Below are 12,764 nucleotides of genomic sequence, written 5' to 3' on the forward strand. Positions count from 1 at the left end.
ATGCTTCAGAGCCAAACCAAACACTTATTGCAGTGTGGTCCTCTCTGATGATGGAGGGAAGCAAATAAGTGCATGTCAAACGTTTATAATGTGGATAGAATACGTCTGCTGTTTGTAAGTCAACACTTCAGCCATTTCTCACATCTTTTTTGGGGGTGGTCTTGTTGTTGTAGCTGCTTGGGAGACAAAAGAGGCCAATAGCAATAATGTTGCTGTCAGGCTTGTGAAGGAGGCAAGGTTGCATGAAGGTGATGGAATAAACACGCCGGCCATATTCCTTCCCATGGTCTTCCCAAGGCCTTCAAAGACTCCAACACAATGTAAATGGTCATTTATTGTCATTTATTGACATTAATTGTCCTTTAGTATACTGTACACTGTATACATATTCTCACAGTATCAGATTTTAGTATAACGCATTAGTGTAATTTCAGGGTGACAGACACGAGGGGGCAGCAATGAAACTTTAACCTAGTTTGGCTACTACACTACAATACACGAAGAAGAACCATACCCGGACGTAAACCGGGAGGTGTGTGCGGGTTTGGTTGTCCAGCGGGAAAAAAGGTAAACACTCTAACTTCAGCAGTGTTTAACATTTCAGTTTAACATTTAACATTTCAGATCACTCGGTTGACAGTGGATATCACAACACTGCTATTACACGGTCTTTTGAACGTACCAACGAGATGTAGCTAATGTTAGCAAAGTTAGCGTAGAAGACGTCATGCTCTTCTTTTGTAGTTATGAAGATGACTTATTTCAATTTGTGAAGCTGTTAAATAGTCGTCAAAATTCTTCATGCCAAACTTGGAAACGCTTGAAAGGAAACAGTAAACAACAAATAGCTGTGTGACAAATTAGTTTAAATGCTTGAAATCAAGCTTTGAAGTGCTTGAACGTAAATATCGATTCATTTATTTTCTACAGCTTATCCACACGAGGGTCGCGGGGGGTGCCGGAGCCTATCCCAGCTGTCTTCGGGCGAGAGGTGGGGTACACCCTGGACTGGTCGCCAGCCAATCACAGGGCACATATAGACAAACAACCATTCACTCTCACATTCATACCTATGGACAATTTGGAGTCGCCAATTAACTTAGTATGTTTTTGGAATGTGGGAGTACCCGGAGAAAACCCACGCACGCACAATGTTATATATACAGTATAATATGACTATTATCTTGTTAAATTTTGACAAACAAAATAAAATAACGCTTTCCCTGCGCGTAAATGTCTTAAACCCTACACTCGTCTCACTACATCTCTTCCAGGTGTCGTTTCTTGAAGGATGGCGTCCAACGTTTCACCCGTTCTCTTCATAACTGTGGGGGGCGAACCCATGAATTTCTATCTGCGACCAGGACCCATCAAAAGGGATCTGCAGCCTCTCATCAAAGCTGGGGGAGGAAAGACGTCCAATGTCCAGAGTCCGGGATGCATTTTGCTGATTGACCCTGAGGAAAAAGGCGCCTTTAGTGAGAATACGGCTCACTGGTAAGTGTAATAATGGAATCATTACATTACTTTTTTGGCATTGCAGAATTAAACTGTATCTAAATTCTTGTTTTAAATTGACTTTTAATACACGTTAAGGAGAATGAAATACATAATACTGTACTTTTTAAAAAAATCACTTGCAAGCTGTTTAGCATGTAGTATGAAGACATGTTAATGGATGTGAACCTTTGAAATAACTAAATAACTAGGGATAAAAATGTGGCATTGAGCCATGCGTTTTTCCCTTTTGTACAAAGGGTAATAATGGATATTGAGGTTTATTTTTTCCCTCTTAGGTATGTGTCCATCCAGTACATCCATGATTGTGTGAAGAAAGCTGAGCAGCTGAACATCGAGGACTACAGACTAAATCCTGCAAATGTCCCACGACGCTCTGCTTCAATATCCAGTAAAGCCAGGAAGTCTCCTGCAACTCCAAGAGGTATGACACAATTCCTTAATTCCTTATAAAACCAATGATGTCTTGTGAGATTAAAATGTGATGATACCTCCTGTTTGGAGAAAGGCTATCTTGCGGAGAAGGGCAACTATATGTTTATGTGAGCTATGGAAATTATATTGCACATAATATGGAAGGCAGGGTTGGAAGCGCACATTAGCTTTAAGTATGCTATAATCCTAGCAATCCTACTCCCATTGTCACTTGCTCACAATGTTTGTAAGAGCCGCTATATTAATGTCCAAGCAGAAGCTGTAGTAATTCATTCGATCACTGTAACTTAAATTTGTCAAATCAAAAAAAAAAAAAGATCAAGGGGAATGAGTAAAGCAATGATGTGTTAATTATTATATGTCATTGCCTTGAAGTGAGCAGTCAGTATTCTATGATGTCTTGCCCCTCCTCTGCCCTAGTAGGCATATTTGCATGGCATTGCTGCGATTGTGCTGTGGTGTATCGTTTCTAGCTGATGGAACTACAATTCTATGAGTTGAGGGTTTTGGTTTTATTCTCATCAGGCAGGCAGTTGTACACCTCCGACGAAGACGCCGCCATTCTGAGCTACGTCAGCCAGCGAAAGTCGGAAGTTAAAGGGAACCGCCTTTGGCAGCAGATGGAAAAGGAACACGTGACCAGTCACCCTTGGCAGTCAATGAAAGACCATTATCAACGTCACCTGGCTAAGAAGCAGTCAGAAACCGAGGAGGTGGAAGCACCTGGAGAAGACGTCAAGGTGATTTACCTGGAAGAAACATACTCCTACACTCCTCATTCTCCTACATCACCACTAGGGTGTGTACAGCATGATAACAGCAAGTAGTGATGTAATACATGACTGTTTCGCACGTTCCTGGTTGTAGGACGATGATAAAGCAGAAGTGACTGAAAATCGTCCTTGTGAAGTAGATGATGACCCCCTTCTACCTCAAACACAGATGGAGCCAGAACACCCTCCACAGAATCTCTCGTCTGAGGATCTAACACAGGTATGTAAACATTATCTAACAAATGAACTTGAAGTCATTGAATACGGGTGACAGACACACTTTTGTGTTATAACAAGTATGTGCAATTAAAAAAAAACATGTTTCCTGAGCTGCACGTCATTGTGCATGTAATCTTTCAATATATTGATGAACAGATGCATAATAATATGATACCAAGTCAACTGTGGTAGCTTTTTCAGGCTTCTCATGACCATGACAGCCTGTGAATGTGCTTTTATGGGAGAGATACTTTAAAAAGTCCACTTGTGTGGATGGGCATTTTCTGAACACCGGAATGGGTGAAATGTGCGTTTTTCAAAATACATGCGTTTATGTGACTAGGTGTTGAGAAGGAGAGTTATGATGCCGACTTGTCACAACAAGCTACAAAGACCAGTATGTGTTAGTGAGCAAATGCTAATATCACAAAATATTTTTACATATAGGCCAAGTGTATCTCTGGTGGTTCAAATGTTAATTGGTGAGCCGCAACAAATGAATGAATGTATGGGAAACACCGGTCATAGCGTCAGCGTGTCTTCACAAGGTTTCATTATTTGTCATTATAAGTGTTTTTTGGTTAGTTGATTTAATAGACAGGACTGGCGCATCCACAGATTGAAGACATAACTGTTGAAAATGGACCACAAGATGCCGAAGAAGCTCCGCAACAAGAGGAGGAGATCTTGAACCCACCAGCAGACGAAAACGAGCAAGCCGATACAGCAGAAGACAAAAAAAGTGACACCTTGCACACCGAGATGATCATTGTGACTGAAACAGATGAGTCACAGGCATCCCCGCAAACTGAAAAAGTTCCAAACGACAGAGAACCAGACCAGTTGGAGCCTCAAAGCTCCACCCACTCTACAGCCAATCGGACAGAAACAGACGAAGAAGACGAACAGGTGGTCCAGCCTCTGCGCAAATCACCCAGGTTCAGCAAAAGGTTGGAGCTGGAGGATGAACTGTACAACAAAAAGCGCCGACCGTCAGCAGCATCATCAGCTGCTGTCAGGTCAGAGCCGTCCTCTCCTCAGACACCTCGGAGGACCAGGTCTGCCACATCCACTCCTCAGAAAGACACAGTGGAGGAGCCTCCTTCTAAGAGAGCAAAGGGACATTGTGCAGAAGAAGCGGCACCAGAGAGTCAAGAAGAGGAGGAAGAACAGCTTACTGCTGCAGGACCATCACATGTCTCTATGGAGTGTAAGGCACACTAGGCCATAAAAACATCCAAACCAAAAGATTTAAGTACTCCCATTGAAGTTCTTTGTTTACAGGTGAATCCGAGCCAGGGAGGCAGAAAAAGAAGGTCCTGGGGACTCTTGCAATGGCGGCAAGGGAGTTTGAGTCCAGTGACAACGAGGTAGACGGACACTTTCATGACACAAATAAGTTCACTCCAAGCCAAGTTGTACATTCCGTTTGTTGAAATAAACAGTTTACAATTACTGACTTCTTAGGCCTATCGGCTATTACTTCTGAGTAAATGTTGAAGTTGATAATAAAACATATTTAAATGGAGTAAGGCGGTCGAGTAGTTAGCTAGGAGGACCAGGGTTCGATTTCCACTCTCGGCCATCTCTGTGTTGAGTTTGCATGTTCTCCCCGTGCATGCGTGGGTTATCTCCAGGTACTCCGGTTTCCTCCCACATTCCAAAAACATGCTAGGTTAATTGGCGACTCCAAATTGTCCATAGGTATGAATGTGAGTGTGAATGGTTGTTTGTCTATATGTGTCCTGTGATTGGCTGGCGACCAGTCCAGGGTGTACCCTGCCTCTCGCCCAAAGACAGCTGGGATAGGCTCCAGCACCCCCGCGACCCTCGTGAGGAAAAAGCGGTAGAAAATGAATGAATAAATGGAGTAATGTGCCTTCAATGTGACCTGCTCTCATCAGTTCCAAAAAAAACTAATTACATGTACTTTTTCCGTCTCTCAGTCTGGAGAGGAGCTTTTCCACACGCCCAGTGAAACGTCTTCGTTACCGACCATCGCTTCTGTGAGGACAGTTGCAGACACCTTAACCACCCAGCCCGATCCAGATCCCTCCGAGCAAGGACCCAGTGCTCAGGGGAACACGCAAGAGGCCCAGTCTGCTATGGAGCTGAGCCATGCTGAGGCCGCTGTTCATGTGGCCTCCAAAGATCACCCTTGTAACTTTGAAGATGAGTCTCAGGAAAAGGACGAGGCTTGGACCGACTTGATGGAGGGAGAGGTGCAGTCCTTGAGTCAGGCCCAGTTAGAGGAGGACAAACAGCGAATCAGAGAGCTGATGAAGAATACAAACCAGGTGTGTTTATCCTCCACTGCTTGAATTATAGCTCAAGTGCTCATAGACACTCAAATAAATGCCAAGGCTGTTGTCCTCTTAAATAAATGCGGTGACTGTTATTCTTTATCTACTTGTAAATGTGCTGGAAAAGACCTCTCCTTCTCTTCCTAGGACTTGGTGTCTGTCACTAAAGCCTTACTGAAGACCAGCGGCGACTTCAGTGCGGCCTCCCATCTGCTTTTGGACCCCTCATCCTTCTGTGGACCGTTTTGGGATCGCCGTGATGACAGCCTCCTACTCTCTGCGGACCCTGCCGCCCGCCGGAAGCTGGAGAAGAAGCATGGCAAGGCCAGCTTGGCCAAACGGGCGGTGTTTCTTGAGTTAGATCAGTGAGAATGTGTGGACACGCCGCAGGTTTGTTAGCTGTTCTTGCCCCTTTTTACAGGTAGGTGCTTTTTAATTGGGACATAATGTACTATTTTTTACCACAGAATGTGTTTTAACGTTAACTAGTAAATCATTTCAAACTGTTGAGCAATTTTAACCATGAGAGATGCCAAATAAAAAGACAAAAGGACTAAAAACCACAATATGTCATAGCAATCCTCAGCTACTGTAAATATGCCCTCTTGGGGTTGCATGCTTTTTTTGTACATGATCCTGCTTTTAACAGTCCCATTATGTGTGTTTAAGGGAGGAGATAAAATGTTGCAGCCTTTTTAACGCTCATTATTCACACAATAAGACTGAGAAAAAGGATGTTTTTAATCCACTGTTTAATATTTCAGTTTACCCCGACATTGAGTACATTCATTATTTTTGCCCCAAACCCACATGAATATGTCAATACATTTGACAGAAACAAATAAGCCAAAATAAAAGCAGAAAATGAAAAAAAAATGGATGGAACCTGTTATCTCAAAAGAACAAAGCTGAGCCCACACAAAGGCAATGTTGTTGGGTTTTTTTTTTAACCTCAGCATCGAGGTATTTAAGAACAAGCAACGTGCGCAGATATACTGCACCGCAACAATCCTCATTTGCTGCAATCATTTAAAAAATTCTTTAGTATAAAAAAAGTTTTAGTATGAAACATTCACACACCCTTGCAGAAGCGGTTTAGTCACCACATATAGTATATATCCCTGCATTTCAATATTTAAAATAGCACAGCTTTTATGTGGAAAAACAACAAATTGTATAAAAACTGTACCAAGCAGGCTGGTTTTAATTTAGCATCAAAAGAAAATGTATACCATGTACTTGTACATGCATACGTTGACATATACAATATGTATATGATGTATACGAACTGCGAGTGGTACTCACTCACTCACTCACAACCCACAGTAATTATCCATGACAAGATTACACAAAATTAAAAAAAAATACTTTTTTTGTTGCAGATCTATGATTAATATCAACACCCATCAATAAAAAAAGCCTTTCTTGCCCATACATGCTAAAATGATCATTCTGCTTAATAAGTATTCCATACATACATTAGAAGACACATCTCTGCCCCCAGTTTTGACGCTAAACTAGCAGCATTAGCACTGAAAAACAAAACAGTGACGTCTCTATTAACAAAAAGGCCTCTGGAGTATGCAATTGCATGTTTGCAGCCCTCAATGAATACATGAAGCCAGGGAATATTATGATATGATGCATAAAAAAAAAAAAAAACCTGCAGAGCACGAAGGCAATTTGGATTGGGGACCTCAAAATATGTCCTTTGGTTTTTGCTTTGTTTGGCTTTGATCGTATTCTGGATTTGTTGAATGTGTAGTGTTTTCTTCATGTATCAGTGTGCTGCACAAAGAGTGCGAGGAAAATGATCTGGAATAAGGCGAATTCTCATCAATGGGGAAAAATGCAAATTATACATGCTCTAGAAAAAACACCTGCTTTGGTTAAAAGGCTAGCTATTGGTTTAAGGAGAACACAACAACAAAGACAAGCTAGTCTATATGCACAAGGTCGGCTACTTTGCATAGAACTTCAGTAGTGCACTGACGCTTTAAAAAAAAAAAACAACGGTTGTGTGCTCTTTTCCTCTTTGCTGCTCTGGCATGGATGCAGCATTTCCTTGGAAACCAACCTAGCAACATTTGTCTTGATCCTTCAATGTCCAAAAATCCCCTCTTTATATATACAAAGCAAACCAACGACCCAAATTATTTGTTGCAATCAGTACATCGCCTATCTCTATGGGTCACGACACCATTTGGACCCAATGCAAGTGGACCCAAACAGTGAAATATTCAAACCCTCTCCAAAATGTAATGACCAGGGGTTTGTCTCCCAAGCACCCGACACTTTCTAAATGTACAATTGCAACAGCAAAAATAAGGGGGTAAAAGCGCAAAGATGCATAATAAAGAAAGAAAGGTAATAATAAAGCTGACATGCAGGCTGTTTCTTTGTCTTAAAATATAGTATGTAATAACTTTAAACCATTTTTGCTAACGTAAAATATATTTTTATTGTATATTTTGATTCTGCAGTATTTGGCCCTCTGCGGAAAAAGGCTTGGACACCACTGCTCTACACAGATGCTACTTTTACACAACTGTCCAGGACAAATGTCTCCGTCAACATCCTAACAAAAGTTTCGGCACTTATGCAGAAGCAATTTCCCTAACTGCGCGCTTTCACACAACACCTGCAGTCAGATAATGAGATGATATCAGTGCCGTTCACAGCAATCCTGCCTCTGTTACAGCTCTGATACTACACAAAATGAGGAGGCCCTCATTTCTTGATCATGCCTTTTATACAGAACATCGAGTAGAATACATCGTTTTCACGTCAAATGACATTTAGCTCTTAAAATATCTAGTGAGGAAGCAGAGAGGAAAAGAGCAACGCTTTCTTTTTAATGAACCTCCACCACAACCACCAACTCTTGTCTAAAAAAGCACCGATTTTGTGAGCAAAGACCAATGTAATTTTCAAACAAAGCAGTCATCAACTAACAGGGACTTCGCCGTCTGCGTCCTTGTCTGAAATCTCGTCCTGGATCTCATCGGTATTTCCTGAGTCGCTGCTGGCCACCGAGCTGAACGATGGCGAGCTCCTGCCTCCTTTAATCATGCGCCGGCACGTCTCCATCTGCACGTCCAGGCCTCTTTTCATGCTGCACATCTCCATGTATTCGTGCAGGTGTCTGTTCATGTCACTCTTGGCCGTGGCCAACTCCATCTGCCAGAAAGAAAATACACTAGTCAAGGATAGGGGAGCCATTTAAATTTAATGGTGGCCTTTGCGTTCACATTAGCTAGGCAATTGATTAGATCAATTAGACAGGTGGAGTTCGTTGGTTATTCTCAGCAAATTGTAATATTTGCTGATTTATACCAGCTGCGAGTAACATTTCTCAAAGGACAGTTCTTATCCTTATAGAGGAGATCAATATTGAAATATCCACATACAAATGTTTTGGATAACGTCTGTAAAGGTTGTGATGTGTGTTTTCCTAAACATACTTCATCCAAATGTCTTTTCATAGGCCTATTTTTAAGGGAAATATGATTTCGGTCAGACTTTCACGAATGGATTAAGGATGCTAACCAAGGTTTTGCTGTATTTTAATGTATGGGAAATGTTCTGAGCTCCTGTTTCCCTGCCAGTACTGTAATAATGATACCCTACGTTGTGATGTGTGTTTTCTTAAACATACTTCATCCAAATGTCATTTCATAGGCCTATTTTTAAGGGAAATATGATTTCGGTCAGACTTTCAGGAATGGATTAAGGATGCTAACCAAGGTTTCGCTGTATTTTAATGTATGGGAAATGTTCTGAGCTCCTGTTTCCCTGCAAGTATTGTAATAATTGTACCCCAAAAAACTAGAGGATGTAGCCGGACTGCAGCGATCTATTTGAATCATCAGCTTCTCTGTGGGTCACATCCAAGTAGTGCACTCCATTTTGATCCAACACACATTGAACAAATCACCGATTAACTGTTTACTGTATAGTGTGATGCAGACTGAAGAACTACCTCAATCTGTCCAATGGTTTCTTGGTATTCCTTCTCTCTGTTCTTAAAGAGCGACTCCGTCTCATCAATGAGGCTGCCCAGACTTCTGTCATGGGAATCCTTGGAGAAAACAGCACAAAGGCTAAGGTTAGGGTTATCAATCATCCTCCAAAATGTATTTGGTCAGGGTTTCAAATACAGTTTGCTCTCACCGGTTCAGTGCTTTCACTGACACCGTCAGCCGGGAATGCGTTGGTGCAAGGCGGTGCTGTGAAGCTACACGGCACATTGTAGTTAGTAAAGTCTTCCCAGAGCAGCAGTGTCTCCTCGTTCTCCTCCCACGTTAGACTGTCACAGTCGTCGTCTAGCTCGAAGGTCTCACGCCTGGCAACAGAGGAGTTATCTGAACAGTGTCTGCGTGAGACACGGAGACAGGAAGAGAAGAGGAAAGAAAGAAAACTAGTAATGCAGCCACAAGGTTAAGCAAAGGTTGCATGCAAAGAAGAATGAAGCACACCCACAAGAAGAGAAGTGTTCAGCATTAGTAAAAGCTCTACCAATGCAAGAAGAGACAGTGATAACCTTCTATATTTAGTGTGCAACTGCCATCAATGGTAGCTAGATACAGTAGATACTTTAATTATTAAAGGAGACCTATTATGGTTTTTACACTTTTCCGAAAAACTCGGCCCAGCGCCTTTCCAACATTACTTGGTCATAGAAGAGCAAGTGCTAACATATGCCACCACAAACAGTATCTCTACCCGCGTTTTTTAAACACTGGTAGGTAGTCCTGCAAAAAACGTGTAATGACCACATTATATACTACCAATGCTGTAGAAAATGCTATTAACCACTGAGACGTCTACGACTAACCTCTTTTCTTGAGAAACTTGGGACTGTCAGTCTACTTTCGGATCGGATTTGGGTTCCAACACATATGGCTGTATGTTAAAAGTGGACATTTTAAAAAGATAAATCGCAGTTTATTATCAACTCCTATTCAGAGCAATGTGACCAACCACACCGAAGGGGGCGTGCCTGGAGGTGGGCGGTGAGTGGATTCCAGGAAGCATGGAATCAAAATAAATACAGCTGGTATAGGTGTAGATTCTGGAAGATCTAGAAAGCTTTCTGTGCTGGTTATTGTGTGTAGCTACTCTATATAGAGTCCACTGCTCAATAAAAAGGGCCGAAAATAGCATAAAGCATAACGGTCTCCTTTTAGTCATAATAAACAAAGTAAGACAGGCGGGATAATAAAAGAAAAATAAGAACACAATACAAATAAATACATGAATAACCGGAACAGTTCACTTCCAATTTCCAATGTGGTTTCGATTGCAATTACAACTACAAAATATTTCCATGAAAATGCTACCTTTTGCTAACCTCTAGCCTGAATTGTGTGACAATTGGTATATTTTAGCACAATTCAATGGAATTGCTAAAAAATGCTACTTTGCAGCCCTATTTGCCAAGGGGCAAGATGTTAAAAATGCTAACAGCAAGTATGCTAGCAATGGACCCACACTGGGCACGTGCGAAAGTCCAAGATGGCAACCTTAGTACAGAAGCCCGTACACATTATACATCACATCCGATTTCAAAAAGGCTACTCAAACTGGATAAAATGCTAACATTTATGCTGACAATTATAACAAAATAGCAACTGTGATACAATAAGAACAAGGCAGACCCATAAGGACTACCCATCATGCCCTGCTATCAGAAACTTTGAACATAATACTAGATTATGAATGAATGAAATGCTAACTTGCTAACAATTAATATGCTGACACAAAGCAAGATAAAAGCTTGAAGACAGAAGCAGAATTGCAGGACAGTCAGAAGGCATATTGGTAAGAATTTTACATCATTCCTTGTAAAAGTTGCAATTTTACCATATTACAAGACAACAACTAAGTACAGAAATCAATTTAATAAATATATTCTACTGTAGCTTTGATATTTTGGTCATTAAATTCACTCAAGTTCAAGAACGTCTGTCAATGTAGTAATTATTTCCTAGCTAGTTTCTGGTTGAACGTTAAGCTGCAATACTCCAATACAAACACTAGAGGGAGGTGAAGGACTATAACAAACATCCTCCCATCCTGGTGCAGGGTGACTGCAAAATAGCATGGTTGTGATGTGCAAAACTTACAGCTGGTTTAGCATGCGCTTCATCTCGTCCGTGATGTTGGTTGTGATGTGCAAAACTTACAGCTGGTTTAGCATGCGCTTCATCTCGTCCGTGATGTTGAGTGTCTCCGGGACATCCTCCTCTGAAGGGCTAGGCTCTGCGTCCATCTCTGTGATGTCTTCATCTGACGCCACTTTTCGTTCTTTCCTCTTGCAGCATGCCACAGCCCCCTGAGAGAATATACACACCCAAATTATGATTTCAAAATATCCTTCAAAAGATGTCTTGGTGCAAACTATACTAATGCTAGTTGCCTTCTGGGAGGCATGATTTCTATTTGCAGAGAGTAAGCGGCAGAGAAACCAGGAAGGATACCCACCCTCTCTGGTAGTGACCTGACCGGGCTGGCGTTGAACATCTTGGACATGTCCTCAGAGTTGCGTTGCTGTGCCACGTCGCACAGTTTGGCCGTGATATCAATGCGTCTGCAGATGTCCATGTCCACGCGCCTGGCTTTCTCCTGAATCTTGGTGTCCAGGTCAGACATTTGCTACACGGAAAGGGTAAACTGAATGTAATTCAATGCAACACCAACTTCGTTTAAAGTTAGTACATATTAAATCTTCTGCAACTAAATTATCTAAAAATCAAACAGCTAGCAAGAGTCTATGACTTCAGACCTAGAACACTCCAAACCAACAGGGGGCAGCACTTGTGGGTTAAATAAGCATATTGCTACTTTAACTATAAAGTTATAATTACGTATATTTAAGCGTAGTACAAAATATCACAACATTATCGTTTTACAATACACAAGGATCCGCTACCCTTTTTTTTGCCCGTTTTAGGTAAGGATACCTCTAAAATTCAGGATGTTTTTCCTTCTTTATATAGACAGATATCAGGATTTATCATAGTGTTTTTTGCCCAATATGTCCATTATCACAACAACTGCATCATGATAGTAATACTGTATACAATGATATCGCGTTATGATAAGATTCCTAAATCTGAATTTTAAATAGTTACGTAGCCCATTTGCATGGCGGGCGAGTGGTTAACGCACAGGCCACACAGCTAGGAGACCCGAGTTCAATTCCACCCTCTGCAATCTCTGTGTGAAGTTTGCATTTTTTCCCCGTGCATGCGTGGGTTTTCCTCCCACATTCCAAAAACATGCTAGGTTAATTGGCGACTCCAAATTGTCCATAGGTATGAATGTGAGTGTGAATGGTTGTTTGTCTATATGTGCCCTGTGATTGGCTGGTGACCAGTCCAGGGTGTAGCCCGCCTCTCGCCTGAAAACAGCTGGGATAGGCTCCAGCACCGCTGCGACCCTTGTGAGGATAAGCGGTAGAAAATTAATATGAATGCATGAATGAATGTAGCCCTTTAAGTCTTAAGTTTTG

General features: G+C 41.7%; 2 protein-coding genes across 4 annotated transcripts in view; one reads left to right on the top strand and one right to left on the bottom strand.

The window, feature by feature from the left end:
- Positions 1-6,559, top strand: LOC131106111 (telomeric repeat-binding factor 2-interacting protein 1). 2 transcript variants are annotated; one of them, XM_078798687.1, is made up of 11 exons: positions 1-114; positions 435-567; positions 931-991; positions 1,275-1,497; positions 1,797-1,942; positions 2,479-2,693; positions 2,821-2,946; positions 3,564-4,155; positions 4,230-4,315; positions 4,892-5,242; positions 5,396-6,559. In XM_078798687.1, exons 4-11 carry the CDS (start codon positions 1,292-1,294, stop codon positions 5,615-5,617), a joined length of 1,944 nt encoding a protein of 647 aa, XP_078654813.1. In that variant the 5' UTR covers positions 1-114; positions 435-567; positions 931-991; positions 1,275-1,291; the 3' UTR covers positions 5,618-6,559. The 2 variants fall into 2 exon arrangements, with proteins under 2 accessions (XP_078654813.1, XP_078654814.1); XM_078798688.1 differs by lacking the exon at positions 931-991 and having other exon boundaries at positions 435-566; positions 1,273-1,497.
- The window catches only part of iffo2b (intermediate filament family orphan 2b), a 27,225-nt gene continuing 20,444 nt past the window's right edge, over positions 5,984-12,764 (bottom strand). The window contains exons 4-8 of one of the 2 annotated variants that reach the window (XM_058054890.2): positions 11,735-11,905; positions 11,437-11,585; positions 9,422-9,593; positions 9,231-9,329; positions 5,984-8,428 (exon numbers count right to left, since the gene is read on the bottom strand). In XM_058054890.2, the coding sequence (XP_057910873.2) occupies positions 8,195-8,428; positions 9,231-9,329; positions 9,422-9,593; positions 11,437-11,585; positions 11,735-11,905 (825 nt within the window). In that variant the 3' untranslated portion in view covers positions 5,984-8,194. Of the gene's footprint in view, positions 8,429-9,230; positions 9,330-9,421; positions 9,624-11,436; positions 11,586-11,734; positions 11,906-12,764 lie in introns of both variants that reach the window. The other variant, XM_058054888.2, reaches the window with a different exon arrangement.

Source organism: Doryrhamphus excisus, linkage group LG18, assembly GCF_037039965.1.
Source record: "Doryrhamphus excisus strain RoL-2023G ecotype Guam linkage group LG18, RoL_Dexc_Guam_v1.1, whole genome shotgun sequence".
NCBI lineage: Eukaryota > Metazoa > Chordata > Actinopteri > Syngnathiformes > Syngnathidae > Doryrhamphus > Doryrhamphus excisus.

Bases quoted from the DNA above. Each gene is read 5' to 3' on its own strand.
- LOC131106111 (XM_078798687.1), top strand. From the start codon at position 1,292: ATGGCGTCCAACGTTTCACCCGTTCTCTTCATAACTGTGGGGGGCGAA. The intron at 2,694-2,820 runs GTGATTTACCTG...TCCTGGTTGTAG, and splicing joins CACCTGGAGAAGACGTCAAG to GACGATGATAAAGCAGAAGT. The intron at 4,316-4,891 runs GTAGACGGACAC...TCCGTCTCTCAG, and splicing joins TTGAGTCCAGTGACAACGAG to TCTGGAGAGGAGCTTTTCCA.